The following is an 18,125-nucleotide window of genomic DNA, read 5'->3' as shown; positions in this document are numbered from 1 at the left end:
TTTATAACTACTTTAATCATAATATATTTTTATTTCAAATATATATATTTATATATTATATTTAAAAATTCTAATAAATCTGTGTAAGAGTATTTTAACAATAGTTTAATGTATTTTAAGTTATCGTTTATAAAATAAAAAATAAATAAATTATATCATATTTTATCCACTTTATAGTCATGATCATGTTAAAATAAAATTATTATACTTAAATAAATATGATAAAAATATATTCAATTGATAAATTTATAAATTTATTTTCATAAATATAAATAATTGATTTTAAAAATATAATATGATGATAGAACGGCTTAAAATTAACAAACTTTATAATACATGTCTAAAAATTAACATATCTTAGACTTTTGTATATACAATAATATATTATCTAAAATGAATAAGCATAAAAAATATTAGTAAAAAGAAATACAGCTTTGAAACACGGGTCAGAATTTAGCATAAAGTAAATACAAAATAATTTTCAAATATGTTTTTTCATGAATATATTAATTTGCTTAATAACTAAATGCAAATACAATAAGATAAATATATAATAAGAAGTAACCAAATGATTAATTATAACATGTAAATTATAAAATTATTATATTTAAAATAGTTATATAAATATTTAAGTATATGACTAATGTTAAAAAAATATATCACTAATTTTTAAAAATAATAATTTATATATAAAAAAAGTAAAAACAAACACCCGCGCGGTTGCGCGGGTCAAAGTCTAGTCAATAGTTAAAACATATCTTTGACCAAAAGCAATAAACCTTTTTCCTTTGCAATTTGTAACGGTTGGATATAAAATCTACATCAGTTTTTTTTTTCTCTTTTTCTTTTCAAAAAACATATTGAAAATGATAAAAAACTGACATAATTTTTTTAAAATCATCAAATTTTGCAATTTAATATAATCAATAATCAAACACCACAACCTGCAATTTATCTTCCCGTTCGATTGCTAGAACCCACGATCAGCACCTGTTGACTAGTTTCATAAAACTTAAACCAGTGTTACTATCATTAGTGCTGAAAACAAGATCGATCACTGCTATTGACTGAACAGGAATAAAACTAATAACCAATAAATCATGCAAATCATAACCGAAACACGTAAGTGCAGGAGAATTATTTTAAATAATTCAACCGATCCTGCAAAAAATAATGTTAGCTCAAGAACACAAGCTTTACACAATCTCAAAAGCTGGTTGAAGAAAACACAAATCCAGATTTTGTTTCGAGACCGTCGATTAACCTGTTCTTAAAAAAAACAATAACTTTTAACAAATATCAGTATTGTTAGTGCAAAAGCATAAACAATATTTAAAGATTTAAGAGTGTAGGAACCTTATTTTACTACCATAGGACAGCTGATATTTGTAAAGAATAATAAGAACATAAACTAAAATTTCAATACCAAAATATAAAAATAAAGAAGAATTGCAGAGTCGAGATAGTTAATCTCTTTCCTTAAATCTTTAAACGCCCCGTAGTGTGACGGTTTTATGGCGCTCAGATTCCCAAGATACAACTGCAGCATTGTTTCTGTTTACCATCACCGAAAAACAGAATCTATCGAACCTATTTCTGTGATGTACTCTCAGACTCAAAAGAATAAAAAATACTAGCATAACTATTCTGAGTGGGAGAAATGTTCTTGATTGTATGAATGTGTGTATTTTCTAAATGGCTCACAAGCCTTTATATAGAAATATAATGAGAAGCACAAGTTTCATTTTTCAACACAAAAATGAAACCTCCATAGTGCACTAATGGAGTTTTTAATTCTTGTCATTATTATGTGAATTTATTCCACATTTTGACCAAGAAATTAAAGAATAAAATTATTATTGTTTTGACCAATTCAAACAAAATAATATACTTTAAAATGGATTTCTTTTTTATATTTTATCAATATAAAAGATCAACATATATTTGGTTTATAAGATTAAGTCAATGAACATGAAGTCCAACTAACAAATCAAAAAACCCAAATCCAATTTCAAATATCCAATGTGTGTATTTGCTACTTTATACAAGTTTTTCAAATCACACACATTAGACCTCCATTTCTCATTCAAATAAAACTTCTTTTTTGACATATGAATACATTATTCATAATGTTCAAAAAATAGTTCCAACATTATCATATATCAACATGTTCCAGTTTCCTGGATCAGACATATCTTTCTTTTGTTGTTCCTTCTCTTCATCTTGATTCTCATAATCATCTTGATTTTCAGTTTCATCTTGATGATCCTCTTTACATCATCTGAATTCTCAAGTTCACTATTATGACCATTATCATCGACATCTTTATCTCCGTTTTCTTTGTAATCGTCTTTTTATTCTTCTCCTTGAGCAGCGTGAACTCCCAAATTCAGTACTAACTTTTTTCACATACTTGAACATAGAACCTTTTACTTATCAAAAAAAAAAACATAGAACCGTTTATTGAGTAACCGTTTATTGAGTACATGTATGCTTCTTGTTTCTTCTTCCTAGCTCTGTTTCCTGCTCCCGATGGTTGACTTTTCTTAATTCCACAGGGTTTGTTTTTGTTTATTCTTGATGGTGGCTTCTTCTCTTAGGCTCGACAAACAAAAGTACAAAACAAAACGTGATTCAGTGACCAACTAGCAATAAAACATCCTTAAAATTTGCTGATATTCTATGAATAATCGACTATCATTAAGATTGGTGAACACAATAGAAAGCAAAATTGTAATAACTCATAGGTCGTAACAATGTTAAAACATGATACTGCTATCAACTCATCAGTTTTTATAAAAAAATTGGAAAATAATAAAGTAGTCACAGTACTCAAATACCTTGTCCATACGAAAACAATGATCAAAAGAACTGAAGCAAAAGAAATCCTACTATATATTAATTGAGAAGTCACTTTAGTGACTTTTGCTTACGTATCGATCATAGGTAAACTCTTACAAAATTGTTATAATTTGATTGGTTGATGATTTTTAATTTTTATTTATTTTATTTAGATCTAAAAAAAAGGTAAGTCTATAACCAATTAATATTACTTGCCAAATAATTTACATAGTATTACAAATAATGATTTATGTTAAATAATTGTTAAAATTATAGAAAGAGAAAAAAATTGATCATTTCTTATATTTATAAACTACATAAAATAATAAATGACAAACTGTTCATATAAATTATTATAGTGATTTTATATTCTTATTTAAAAGCATTATATTTTGTGTAAATTATCATAATAACTATTAACATCTTCTAAAGTTCATATTACATGCTTTATAAATCATTTATAAAAACAATTATCAAATTATTTATCTTGGCTTATTGTATATTTTAAATTATTATAAGAGTTTGTATGTCATCTATGAGAGCTTATAAATTAATTTATAAAATTTATTTTAAAATCTTATTCTACTCTCCTACTATATATTAATTGAGAAGTGACTTAAGAGACTTTTTCTTATGTGTCGATCATATATGAAATCCTAAAAAATTGTTATAAATTGATTGGTCGATATTATTTTATATAGATAAATTTTGTATATTTTTAAAAATACATAAATTAATAAAGGACAATTTATTTTGATATAAATCAATATAATGATTTTATATTCTTATTTAAAAGCATTATATTTTATATAAATTATCATAATAACTATTAACATCTTCTAAAGTTCATATTATATGCTTTATAAATCATCTATAAAAACATTTATCAAATTATTTATCTTGACTTATTGTATATTTTAAATTATCATGAGAGTTTGTAAGTCATCTATAAGAACAGACTATTGATGGACTAGAAGACCATTGATGACATGGTGAAAGCTTTAGTGGAGGAGCGTCTGAAAGTTCTAGGGAAATTCCCGAAATCAATGATAACCTCTCAAACGCCGGCAAAGAAAATTTTTATCGTTGGCATCACCGCAGCAGAATATGCAGCAGAAGTCTGTCAATAGTCCAGCGTTAGGCGAGACTCCTGGTAAGGTTAGGGGACCGAAAAAGAATTTGGCCAAGGAGCTTGATAAGGATACATGGATGAAAAGGACTTTGGGTGAAGATTTTGGTAGTGTCGCTAAAGCTACTGATCTTGATTTCGTATATGTTTCTCCTTCAAAGGCTACTACGGATGATAAGGATGCTATGGTTCCAGCCTATGGACGTGGCTGCAGGGGCAGGCGTACTGTAAAGGATGAGGATGCCGCTGATAAGAAAAAAACAGTGTATGAAGAGGCTGCGTTGAAGAGGAAGGAGAAGGCTGATGGTAAGAGAAAAGAGGTTGAGTTAAAGAAGCAAAAACAGACTGAGTTAGAGAATCAAGAAGCCGAGGCTAAGATAAAAGAGACCGAGTTAAAGAAGAAAAAACAGGCTGGATAAAGAAGCAAAAAGAGGCTGAGTTAAAGAACAAAAATGTGACTCCACCGCGTGTCAATGTAATTAGATGCATGGTTGAAAAAATCTGGAGAGGACAGTGACTTTGCTGTGGTGAACGACGAAGTTCTTGCGGAAGAGAACGAATTGGCGCCGGAGTCTGATGTCGAGAATCAGGAAGTTGTTAGATCTACGGTAGTAAGGGAATATCGGGAGAAAAGTTTTCAATTTTCTCCAAAAGGGGTTGCATTGACGGCAGTTTCTTCACCACCAGTTTTTCCGTATATTGGAGACAATGGAACGACATGCATGAGGAAGAAGGTTAAGCCTTCATCAGCAATATATGACCCTCTAGAACCTGTTGATCCGGCGCTATTCGAAAAACTTATGCAACACATTAAGGTAATTTCACCCAAACCACCAAAACCAGCAGATAAACCACTACTCCTCTCAGCTGATCATGAGAGTGACTTCTACAGTATACTCATCCATGAAATACCGTGGCCGGAAAAGGAATATAGATGGGTGTTTGATAACGTAAGTCTTTATTACGGCTGAGTTATATATTCTTTTATTATATTGCCGCTAACTTATATATTTGATTACGGCTGACTTGTTAATATTCTTTGTTTAGCATGTCGCTGCGTATATTAACGTCCTCATTAAAAGGTTCATGTGAAATCTCAGCCCATTCTTGTCCAAGCGGATTGCCTTCCTTGACGTTTGGGTCTTAAAGCAGTGGTTATGAAGATCTAATAAACGGTAAGCTTCACCTTGAATTTCCAACAAAATTGAAGTGGTATGAAGATGTAGATCACTTGTACGGATGTCTTCAAACCGGCAGAAATCACTGGGTGGCGTTTCACGTGAATCTGAAGAAGGAGAAGATTGATTGCTACAATCCAATCTTTGGACATGTAACACCCGAAAGTGAGCAGAGAATACTAGATTCATTTAAACCGCTAACGCTTATGCTTCCCGCGATGTTGAGTGAATTTATTCCTGTCAATCTCCGAGCCCCTAGTAAGAAGAAGTTCACATTCGGAAGGAGGAGCAAAAAATACACTCCATAAAACACCCAGATTAGCGATTGTGGGGTGTAATCATTAAAGTTTGTGGAGTGTCTAGCGCTTGGTGTAACTTTTGATGGGATAAACGATAACAATATTCAAGGTTTACGGATGAAGATGGCAGCAGAGATCCTCGATGAAGGAGGAAATATTGGGATGAAAAATTTGCTGTCCAATTGAATCTGTGTTTGTTATTTTGTACTTGACTTAAGTTGTTTAATTTTATTAAGTATTTGACTTTAGCTAATATATCTCAGTCTTATAGTTTTTATAACTCAGCCATGTCGTATATGTGTAACTCAGCCATACCCCAAACATACCTTAAAATCGAAAATGTTCATATAACTCAGCCGAAATGTTATATGTAACTCAGACGTATCCATTTAAATAACACCATACCCTAAAATCGAAAAATGTTTATATAACTTAGTCGTATCGATTAGTATAAATCAGCCATTATGCTATTATAACTCAGCCATACCTCAAATATACCCTAGAATTAAAAAAAAAATGAAATGTTTATACTTTAAAATGTTATATTGAAACTCCAATTATCAATTTGAAGTGAATATATAATCAACTGAATGTGTCTTCTTTATTGAATATTCGAATTTAGAATCCATCATGATCTTCAGGTATATGTTGTCTTATGATTACTTAAAACCTTACATTTAGATATAAGGTGTGAGCATAATTCAAAACTCGTAAACTATTATTGTGTTATTTATTATGAATTTGTGTTATTTATTATATTTCTTACACCATAAATCCAAATCCGAAACCTAAATCCCCAAAAAAACAAACCTAAACCCTAAATAAGCAACTTTAAACCCTAAACCCCAATTATTAAGTCAGCCGTAAATGTTAAAGGAACTCAGCCGTGAAGTATAACTTAATCTTGACGTTTGGCGGGAAAAAGATAACTGAATCTTGGGAAATTTTAACTCACGACGTTTGACGTTCTATACTTCTCTATATATTGTCCCCTCTCTTACACCTTTGCTTACGCCTTTCTCTCTCTAGAAAAAAAACCTAAACAATATCTCTCTATCCCTATCAAAAGTTATGCCGATTGTTCATGGTTATTCGACGAAGTTAGAGAACAAAGTCAATGCAATACTAAGCTCTGCAAATCGTGAAAACCTCCCTCTTCTATACCCTGGTCCGGGTGACTTGCTTGACACAACCAGCACTACCTGGTTCAAATTTTTTAGTGATCTCTCTCTCGTCATCCCGTCGATTCTTGCAGAAGGATGGGTTCATGATTGGCCGAGATACCGCGTCATTCCCGATCATTTTAAGGAACGCTGGTTTCTTCAACTCGCTGTAAGGACGGGATATGTGTCCATATTAGATATATCAACAGTTTGTCCACTCTGTCTACATTGAGAACATGTGTGTTCTTACCAACAGTTATGTAATTTTTTTGTTGTAGCGCAAAAACACGTGGGATCGAAAGCATAATTCGACAGTTTGGACACATTTTAATCTTGTGGCCAGAACGCTATTTCGTTGTCAGATGCGCCATTTGAAGAGCACTTGGGCAAACGGAGGCGACAAGCCTCCGTGGATGCTAACTAGAGTTTGGCGTGATCTCGTCCACATATTTGAAGAGTTTGGTCCTTACAATTTTGGTTTCCGAAGTGATGCCTTGTCTGTATTTTGAACATGATAATTTATGTTTCTGAATGTAATTCGACATGTCGAATTCATATTTCTTTTATATTATGTATTATAACTCAGCCACAATGTAAATATAATTCAGCCATATCTGTTAACATAACTCAGCCACAACGTTTACATAACTCAACAGTGAATGTTAATATAACTCAGCCACAACTTTATGTTAACTCAGCCAAAACGTATAAGGTAACTCAGCAGTGAATGTTAATATAACTCAGCCACAACTTTAAGTTAACTCAGCCAAAACGTATAAGGTAACTCAGCTGTGAATATTAATATAACTCAGCCACAATATTACGCTAACTCAGTCTTGAATGTTTCTGTGAAGGTTTATACCAGAGCGTAGATTATCACTCACCCATTTCATTATTAATGGGAAGTTTCCACTTGCTTAATTGGACTGAGTTGTCGATTAATTATGGCACGTGAGGAATAACTCCACCAACGATATGAGAATATCGAGACTAATTATTATGAGTTTGAAATATACAATTGTCACACATGTGTCGAGTGATTTACAATATCGAGACATTGAAATTTTATATACTTAATACTTAAAAAGGAAAAAAATAAACGTTGCCATTTTATGATGTTGTCTTCTTACTCACCCTAAAGTCGCACTAATGTTTATGAAATTTGTTTGAGAATAAAAATGTCTTCCTCATCCTGCGTTTCAGAAGAAAATTCTTACAGACGACGTTTGAACGCGGAAATAGGAACGCGGAAACAATGTTGGTGTGGTGAACCCTCTAAAATTTTTACATCTGGAGCGCCACAAATCCAGGAAGAGTGGATATTGCTGCACAAAAGGATATAATAAGGTTCATTTTGGTTCGTATTTTGCATGTTCTGTAACGTAATACTTAGATCTGATTATATTGGTGAAAACAGAGACATTTATTCAAATGGGCGGATGAGTGTTTGGTGGAAGAGGTTGGGGATATTAAGTCACTGATAAGTGGCATGAACAAAGACATCTCAGAATTTAGACTTAACGTTGCTCGGTTGGAGAAAGAGATTGAAGGAATGAAGACGGAATCTGAGAAAAAAGGAGAAGAATGTATGAGTCAAGGTCGGTGTTTGAGGAATGTGATTGTTTGTGGGGTTGGAATGGCGTTACTTTGCTGCTACTACTACTTCTTTGTTTAGTCATGTTTTGTAATCATAAGTCAGCCTATGTTTTATGTAACTCAGACTTAACGTATTAAATAACTCAGCCGTCATACTAATGATAATTCAGCCATAATTAAACATAACCCAGCCATAAGTGACGAAAACTCAGCCGTAATTAAACCAAAAGATTCACATTACATCTTCACCAATTCCTTGTGTCGCTAAACTGGCTTATCGGTTCAAAATCACGGAAGAAGCACTTAATGTACTTCGTAACAATAACTCAGCCGTATCATTTTAATAATCTCAGTCTTAACGTTTAGGTTGGTTTAACTCAGACCGTAACGTTTATTAAGTCAGATCTAACTCAGCCGTCATTAAACAATAACTCAGCCATAATTAAACTATAAATCAGCCAAAAGAAACAATAACTCAGCCTTCATTACATTAATTTGTTGTTCGACATACATAATGACATAGCAAAGAACATACGAAAAGATAAGATTCTGATACATTACATCTTCACCACTTCTTTGTGTCCCTAAACAAGCTTATCGGTTCAAAATCACGTAAGAACATGCCCATCTCTTTGATCCAGAAACAGCGGTCACACATGTTGTCATCCTTAGCCACATCAATGTGCCACAAGCAGCGACATTGTCGCTCCACAAGATTTTCACATTGGCAACTATAAAACAACAGAAGATAAGCTGAAATGAACATGGCCCTATGTTGGCGGAACTCGTCAGAATCCACAAACCCCATCCCCATTTTACAGATCGCCTAGTTTCTCGATCCTGTCAACTGATTCTCTTGGAATACCAGCAAAATACTGCCCATCACACCAAAAGGTTGCTCGAGTAATTGCGTGTATATACACAATACACTCATATGCTGCATCTGCAGCACGCTTCATTAGAGAAAGCCCTTCTTCTTTAAGGCTGAATGAGAAGAAAAACTGTACACCTTTTATATAAAGTGTTCTTGAATTTCTCTCAGCGTAGTAAGTTTTCAACAACTCAGAAGGCATATTGAGTACCCAGGGAACGGATAACACATCGTAAAATGGTATACCCTATGCCGCTCTGCTAACACCTTCATCGACTTGGACGATGCTTTGAGGCCATAGAGATCTTGGAAGGAGTTACGGGCCACACGTTCAACCACCAATGCCTGAATTTCATCAGACAATTCGAAAAGAGGGAAATATTTCATTTACTCTCAGAGGGGTGAAGTTGATTTAGAGAGAGAGAGAGAGAGAGCAATTGTGTAAAAAAATAGAGAGTTGAACATGTAATTGTCCGAGAAGTGCCTTATTTATCGGCAGTAAAACGGTTTTCATACCGCGACGTTTCTTATTTTGGGCGGGAAGTTATTCCATAACCCAGACGTAATGTATTTCATTCAATAAACCAGCCATTTATTATAATAACTCAGCCGGAATTGACTTCACGACGTTTCGTATTTTTGGCAGGAATTTTAACAATTGCGTTTGAAAAAGAGAGCTGACATTAGAAATCGAGACCATTATTATGCGTGAGATAAAATTCGGATGCCGTGAGTAATTTAATCTCAGCAAGAAAGAGTAATTTAATTCGCGACTTTCGTATTTTAAGAATCAATAATTATGTAGGGGCTATTAAGTTATGTAGGGACTATTAAGTACAGACATATCATTTTTCGATGTTTTCCTCAGCTGTAATTGGCTAATTATGCCGCCATTGTTTTGGCTTGTAAAAATACGTCTGAAACTAATACCAAGATATGGCAATCCAAAACCCAGCCATAAGCTTATCTATGTTGAGAAATGATATCTAGGTGTATGTGTAATAGTTTTGTTTATGGTATGTTTTATGATTTGTATGTGTATTATTTTAGTTTTGAATTCTTTTGTAAATTTGAAGAGATGTTAATCAAAAGAATTTGGTATATATGTTCATGTTTTTCTCAAATTACTTGAGATTATTCAAATTATTGATACAACATACCAAAAATATTTTTAAACCATTCTACCCACTCATAACAAAACACAACAACACAAAAACTTAGTCAAATTTACTAAAACTAAGAGAGAAGACTTCACAAGAAAAATTAATCAAATTTACAAATATCAAACTTGAATTTTAAGTGAAAGTTAAAATTTTAAATCTCATGTAAGTTAAAAATTATACTTTATAATCTAAAAGGACACATTAAACCACATGACTTGATATTTTTGAACTTACTTATCACTTTTGAAAGTTAAAACATACCTTGAAGTTACTTAACACTCTTCAAAATATAACGTAGAAGACTTCTAGAGAAGTCTTCTATCGGATTAGCTAGAAATATTAGTAAACATAAATATTTGAAATCTCATAATTATCACTAAATAAATTATGAATTTCAACCAGGAGCCCTAATATTAACTAATACACATGAATTATTTAGAAAATATTAAAAAATCATTTTAATTGTAGAGAAAATGAAAGTTTATTAAACATAGACGTAAAAGATTTCTTAAGAAGTCTTCTATTTAGGCCATTTTGCAATTGCAAATTCACGAAGGAAGACTTCTACTATACACAAGACATCTTGAGAAGTCTTCCTTTTTAAATATTGGCTTAATTTTGAATTTGAAAAATTCTCGAAAATTCCAGAGAAGACTTCTCGAGAAGTCTTGTCGGATAAACATGTTAGTTTTGCAATTGACTAAAGGGTGTCAAAAAATTGACTTTTTATTGAAGATTTATGGGGAAGTCTTCTCGAAAAAGACATCTATAGAAGTTTTATGAAAGTCTTCTCAATGTCGCAAAAATTCTACCTAAAATACTTTTGCAATTGACTATATTTGACTTTTTCAGAGAAGACTTTTGTAGAACTATTCCGTCGGAAGACTTCTACCGAAGTCTTCTCTTGTAACCAAAGGTTTGACCAAAACCCGGAATAAAATTTGAGAAGGCTTCTCATTAATATTAAATGTTTCACTATTATTTTTCAATTGCAAAAGTAACTCACGCAACAATGAGAAGACTTCGAGAAAACTTTCAGAAGATTTTTATAGATTTTTTTTCCGAGAAGTCTTCTATAAAAAGTCAAATTTCTGACAAACTTTGATCAATTACAAAATTTCTGGGATTTTCGGTTTTTTTTCTTAATAAAGAAAAGTTAGAAGACTTCGACTTCCTTGATGGAGAACACATCTAGCGAAGTCTTCTGAAACTCTAGTCTTCCAAAAGTCTTCGCGAACAAATCTGAGAAAAATAAAATGGTTTCATACTTTGAGCCTGTGAGATTAGTTGCTTTGCTTCTCCAAGCACCCAAAACTTCACTACAAAAGCTACCTAGTCGTTAATCACCACGAATCATGAGGTTTAATGTCTCTATGAACCTTACAAAGTTTGGAATCAAAATCTTAGTTTTTTTGGATGAATTTGAAGAGAGAGAGTGAAAGATATGTGATTTTTGTGCATAACTAATGAGATATGAAGTGTAAAAATCAAAATTTGGTGCATTAAAAGTTACAAATTGGTTGTTCATGGTGGTTAGTGTATTGATGGCAATGACAATATTATAAATATTTGGTGAAAATGAGGATGATAAGGTAAAAGAATCATTTTCAAAAAAAGAGAAAAAAATGTAATGACATTTTCGTAAATAATTCAAACTTTTAGGCTGAATAAAAAAAATAAAGTTTCAAAAAAAACATGAGTTATTTTTGTATTTGACTTGAAATTTTAGGTCATATTTAAAAAAAACCCATACATTGAATACCTCAAGTTGAACTTTTAGATTTTCAATCCGGTTTGACTTTTGGACATGTTCTTAAGATTAAAGTCAATAACCATTAAAGCCGGTTCTGTTAGTTGCTTATCAATTATTTAACGTCGTATCTTCTTTAATGGGCTTCTAAATTTAATACTACTAGGTGAAATTTGTACACTAATTTTTGTTAAATAAAAATTAACAAAGACACAATGTTTACAAAATTTACAGCAATTAAGAAATACGGGAGATATATAGACGTAAACTTGTTTTATTCATCTTCTTCCTCCCTCCAATAGACTTATAACTAGATTTAGAACTAACAATCGATTTCATCTCTGAAGAGAAACTATAGTCCTCGCATTAATAAACAAATGATTGGAGATACGCATACCTCAAATAATGCACCCAATCTACTGAAGCCAAGAGAACACTACATATATGCACAATCATCACGGAAACCGCTATGACGCAAGATTGGGTTTCAGAATCTGCGTGCAAAAACTAAATCTTCAAAAACTCAATCAACCAATCAGCTTCAGTCATCAGACTACCGGACTCAATAATAGACCTTAAAGATCGACCATCCAAAAAGACCAGTAAAACCAAAATCCAAAACAAAAATGAGTCAAAAATCAAACCCTTCAACGTGATCTTTGTTGGGCCAAATTCTTTCTATATATAATTGGCTATCTCTTTCCAGTTTTCATTAAAAAAAATTGTTGACTTCGAAGCATATCAGACTCAGTGACATGGATCTTTTTATTATAAAACATTAAATTTAATAAGTCACAGCAATCCAGCCTACAAAAACAGAACTGAGTCATATTAAAGAGCCAATCCTTGAATACTAAGGCTTTTATAACTGTTATAACCGTAGTGCAGTTAAACTGCTTGTCTCGTACCGCTCAAACCGTAGTTACCATTCGGAGCCTAATTAATTAAAATATTGGCTCCGAATGGTGACTACGGTTTGAGCGGTACGGGACAAGCGGTTCAACTGCGGTCCGGTTTTAACAGTTATAAAAAATATTTAGATATATAGTATATGTAAAGATTTTTGTTACTGTTAACTGAGGGACGGGACGGGACGATGGTCACCATTCATTCGAAGCCTTATAATGATTTGTTTAGAATATGTTACTGAAACACATCTGGCTATGTTCGTTCCATTCCAAGAAACAGTCTCGTGATCGACTTCTCATCCATTATAATCATCCTATGTTCAATATTTCTCCACATCGAAATTCTTTGCCATCAAATCAAATCTTTCTTCTCAATCTTCACATGTTACGCATTTGATCATCTGACAGCGATATACACCAGATATACACCAACGTAAAGAGAATCAGTATCGTCTTTGCATCCAACTTCTTATATATTTTTTTCTCAAGAAAGTTAAAATATATATATCAAAACCCCAAATGGTGAGAAATTTTTATATAGCGTTTCGTGCTAACTAATTTTATGGCGTTTTTGGTGAGTCTTTCCTGAATGGCCTTAACTTATTTGTGTTATTTACTTGAATAAGAGAATTTTTTTTCTTTTTCAAGTAGTCTGTTTAAGGAAAGTAAATAAATATCAGAGTTTTGGTTCGTTTTGATGATCATCAAAGTCTTGCCTTCTGATTAAAGAATCTGAACTTGTAGATGTAATTCAAAGAACTTCGGTTTCTTGATCAGAACTTGAAAACTTGGGGCTCAATCATGATTATTACCAGACATAAAAGAGATGTAAACGTGTTCGTGCTTCAACTAGGAGCTGCCTTAGCCATTTCATTCGCCGGATTGCTCTTTTCTCGATTTAAAAAGCAAACGAAAAGAATCGGGCCCACTTTGCCTACTCTTCGACCTCAATCTCCTGGTTTGCATTTATGTCTTATTGCTTTTTTTATTATGTGACTTTATTCTATTTACCAATTCCTTGGAGGGGTTTTGAAAATTTTCAGATCACGGATACAGAGGAAGCTCTAACAAATCCGTTGATGTAAGTAAAAAGTTTCTTAATCTCATGAGCAGTTTATGCTACAACTTGCTATTTATGGTTTGACTTATTTAGTCTGTAGATTGATTTGCTTCTGATTGTACTAGAAACTGATAAGGAAATATAGAGGAAGTAAGAATAAAGAATATAAAGATTTCTATATTTATACACTGATAAACTATATATTTAAAAAAGATGGGCAAATGATAAAGATGGGTAAAAAAGAAAATCATCCATAATAATGAGATAAAAAGAGAAATTAGTCGTTGTAATTAATTCTGGACAGCAGAATAAATAATATACTACCGAACTTAATTAATTCCAGCAGATCTTACTTGTTTCTAAGAATACAAATGATTGTAAAAATGATTATAACATTGTTTCTTCGAGTTAGACAAATGGTGATGAAACTCATTTACTGTAAAGTTTGTTTTGCTTTTTTTTTTGTTTCTCTTGTGCAGAGAGGAGATTCAGAAACGCCTAAGACTAGTGAAGAAGAGACTTCAATTGGTTTTTCGCCAAGAAGTGAATGTGATGTTGATGAAAAAGATGTGTTTCTTTTACCGGAGTTTGAAGATGAAGTTAACAAGTTAGATTTGTTGGTCTATGATGACGAATGTGAAACCCCGAAGTCAGATTTATCTGCTCCTTTAGCGTTTCCTACAACAGAGGAAGCTGGTCATGAGAATGAGATTAAGCGGTTAAGAAACACGGTGAGAGCGTTACGTGAGAGAGAGAGGTGTCTTGAGGATAAGTTGTTAGAGTACTATAGTCTCAAGGAGCAGCAAAATATTGCAATGGAGCTTCGAAGTAGACTGAAACTAAACCAAATGGAGACTAAAGTTTTCAATCTCAAGATCAAGTCGTTGCAAGCCGAAAACGAGAAACTCAAAGCTCAATGTTCTGACCATTCTAAAGCAGTCTTGGAGCTGGACATGGCTAACTCTCATGTTGAGGTGCTTAAGAAGAAACTCAACATTAAAACCCAACAACACGTAGAGCAGCTATTGTCACTTAGAGAACGAGTGGCGAAGCTTCAAGAAGATGAGATTAAGGCTACTTTACCTGATCATGATGCAGATAAGATGATGCATAGGCTAACGGAATTGGAAGGAGAGATCAACGAGCTTAGAGATTGCAACATGAGATTACATTTTGAGAATTATGAACTTGCTGAGAAGCTGGAGTCTGTTCAAATCATAGCAAGTTCTAAGCTGGAGGATCCAGAGGAGGTACTTGTCAAACTTTCTTTAAAAACAAGAACTGAATCTTGATTTTCTTTACTTTTTTTTGTTTTTGTTTCAGATGGAGACATTACGAAAAGATGGTAACAGATTGAGGAGTGAAAACGAAGAGTTGAAGAAGGAGATAGAGCAGCTTCAAGGAGACCGATGCAGTGACCTGGAGCAGCTTGTTTATCTCAAATGGATAAATGCTTGCTTAAGATATGAGCTAAGGACTTACAAGCCACCCGCGGGTAAAACTATCGCTAGGGATCTTAGCACTACTCTAAGTCCTAACTCAGAAGAGAAAGCTAAGCAACTGATTCTTGAATACGCACACGAGGAAGATCATACATATTATGATGATCAATGGTCATCTTCTCAGGAGGAAGCATCATCGATGATCACTGACTCTATCTTCTTAGATGATTCTTATGTTGACACTTTGTTTGCTAAGAAAACGAGAAAGTCAGGGAAGAAGAAGCTTATGCATACGTTGATGAAGATCTTACACGGTAAAGATAGTACTCAAGAGCGTAACAAGAGAGCTGGTTCATCAGAACCGAGCAGTTCAAGGACAGGTGTTCGTACCACTCTTACTAGGCTTCGACCATCTCGTTCTATGGACTTCCAGATGTTGCTGTGTGGCAAAGACGAGGAGGAAGAGTTTAAGGATCACATCAGGATGTTACGAGGTAAGAGTGAAGCAGCAAAGTCATCCAACTATGGAGAAGAAGAGTGTAATTTGAAATCAGATCAACAGAAGAAGAAAGAGCTGGTTAAATACGGCGAAGCGCTTAGGAAGTCTAGTTCCACGAAGAAGCTTCATAAGAAATCTGTGTCGTTATTCTTCAGAGAGTAACTAGACTTCCTGTGTGTATAGAGATACTAGCTCAAAGTTGTATATTTGTGGAGCAAAACAAATGGGTTGCAATTGGATTATTAGGTTTCGAAGATAATTGCGGTTTGAGCAGTGCGGGACAAGCGGTTTAACTGCGGTGTGGTTTTAACAGTTATAAAAACGTATAGATATATGGTATATGTAGAGATTTTTGTTATTGTTAACTGCGGTGCGGGGCGGAACGGTTCGTAACATTCGAAGCCTTAACTTTTGGAATGGAATAATTTGCAATGGATTATTCCATTAATTATATTTATTTTTTTACATTTAACTTTAATGGAATAGAATAGAATATTCATTCTATTAATTTCATAACCATTCCAAAAAATTTGCAAAGAAAACATCCATATACAATTCTGATTTGGAATAGACAGAATGCATATATTCCATTTTAACCAATTTAATCATTTTATTTCATTTATTTTTATTCCATTAATTTCATTTCATAGTTGTATAACATTTTCGGAATTCGGATCCATTGGATCCTCACAGATCTTATTCACCTTCCTATGGTTGGAGAAGTATCTGCTCAGTTAGATCTCTAGTTAATAAAAGGCTAATCAAAAGAGTGAAAACATGACAAACTATCTCCGTATGGAATGATCCCTGGATTCCTGCTCCTCACCCGAGGTCAGCTAAACCAAAAACGCTACCCCAATTTTTAAATTTTTCTTTGAAGGTGGATCATCTCATCGATCCGTTGACTAAGTTTTGGAATATGGATTTGCTCAATGCATACATACATCCGAATGATGTTAAAATTATTAGAGGTCTGGCTATATGTCGGAATGATAGGAAGAATTCTTATGGGTGGTCCTTCACAGAGTCAGGAAAATATACGGTTAAGTTTGGATATAGAGTTTAATCATTATTTCCAGATAAAGCACATGAATTACTTCCTTATGGTCCGAATATCAAACCACTTTTGGCTTTTTGCTGGAAACTTAAATGTTCCTCGAAACTGAGACATTTTGTTTGGCAAGTTCTCTCATGTACTATATCGGTTGCAAAACATTTAAGGTCACGGGAGATTAACTGTGATACCCGATGTAGTGTATTTGTGGCACATAGGAAGAGTCAGTTAATCATGCTTTATATGAATGTTCTCCAACTCTGCAAACTTGGGCTTTATCAAAAAAAAATCAGCTCCTGGTATTTTCCCAACGAATTCTGTATTTACCTATATAGATTATCTCTTCTAGAGATTGCCAAAAGAGCATGATTTAGTAATTTTTCATGGATTATGTGGTACATTTGGAAAAATAGAAATAATAAAGTTTTCAATAACAGGGATAGAAATCCTCAGGAAATACTTAGATATGCAGAAGTAGAGAGCGAGGTATGGGCGGAAGCTCAGACTACAATTCCAGAAAGACAAGTTTCGGGTCCACAAACCTTTGATTGGCAAGCATCGGGACAGTCAAATGTCTGTTTTATAGATGGTGTGTGGAAGGAGAATGACAAATTCTCGGGGCAGGGATGGCTCTGCATAGAAGTCCGATCAGAAGATAAGATGATGGGAGCGATGAATCTCCGAAGAAGCTTATCAGCTCTACATGCCGAATGTGAAGCTTTGATATGGGCTATGGAGTGCATGAATACCCTTGATTTTTCAGACATAGTTTTTGCAACAGACTGTTCTCAATTGGTGAAGATGATGTCCTCACCAGACGAATGACCAGCTTTTGTTACACACATGGAGGAGTTTCGACGCAATAAGTGTTTCTTCCCTTCCTTCAAGATTCAATATATACCAAGAGCAACTAATCTAGTGGCAGACAAGCTTGCACGAGGTGCTCGGAGTTCCCCTTCAACTGTGTTTATGTTGATTCTATTCTACCGGTTTGATTTTCCGAGCCGGTAAGTTTTTTATCATAGTTTAGTTAAAAAGAAAGTTCTATAACATTTAAGCTCCATGATCGAATCCATCGTCCCATTCTATGCCTCCATTTCCGCCATTGGCTTCCAACTTTTGTGCCATTGAGAAACGATTTGAATCTAATGATAGAAATATATCATGTCAGC

The 18,125-nt window shown here is 33.4% G+C and overlaps 1 protein-coding gene across 1 annotated transcript; it reads left to right on the top strand.

Annotated features, from left to right (window-relative positions):
• The first annotated feature begins 662 nt into the window (after positions 1 to 662).
• On the top strand, positions 663 to 17,242 carry LOC103868518 (protein CHUP1, chloroplastic). The gene is made up of 4 exons (XM_009146612.2): positions 663 to 13,856; positions 13,942 to 13,979; positions 14,438 to 15,208; positions 15,282 to 17,242. Exons 1-4 carry the CDS (start codon positions 13,700 to 13,702, stop codon positions 16,059 to 16,061), a joined length of 1,746 nt encoding a protein of 581 aa, XP_009144860.1. The 5' UTR covers positions 663 to 13,699; the 3' UTR covers positions 16,062 to 17,242.
• Positions 17,243 to 18,125: the final 883 nt, after the last annotated feature.

The sequence above is a fragment of the Brassica rapa genome, chromosome A05 (genome assembly GCF_000309985.2).
Source record: "Brassica rapa cultivar Chiifu-401-42 chromosome A05, CAAS_Brap_v3.01, whole genome shotgun sequence".
NCBI classification, from domain to species: Eukaryota; Viridiplantae; Streptophyta; class Magnoliopsida; order Brassicales; family Brassicaceae; genus Brassica; species Brassica rapa.
The sequence above is the reverse complement of the archived record's forward strand: the minus strand, read 5'-3'. Positions and strand labels throughout refer to the sequence as shown.

What these genes read in the sequence shown, in the direction of transcription:
- LOC103868518 (XM_009146612.2), top strand. Translation starts at nt 13,700, where the DNA reads ATGATTATTACCAGACATAAAAGAGATGTAAACGTGTTCGTGCTTCAA. An exon ending in GCTCTAACAAATCCGTTGAT is followed by an intron (nt 13,980 to 14,437) that starts GTAAGTAAAAAG and finishes TCTCTTGTGCAG; the next exon opens with AGAGGAGATTCAGAAACGCC. An exon ending in AGCTGGAGGATCCAGAGGAG is followed by an intron (nt 15,209 to 15,281) that starts GTACTTGTCAAA and finishes TTTTTGTTTCAG; the next exon opens with ATGGAGACATTACGAAAAGA.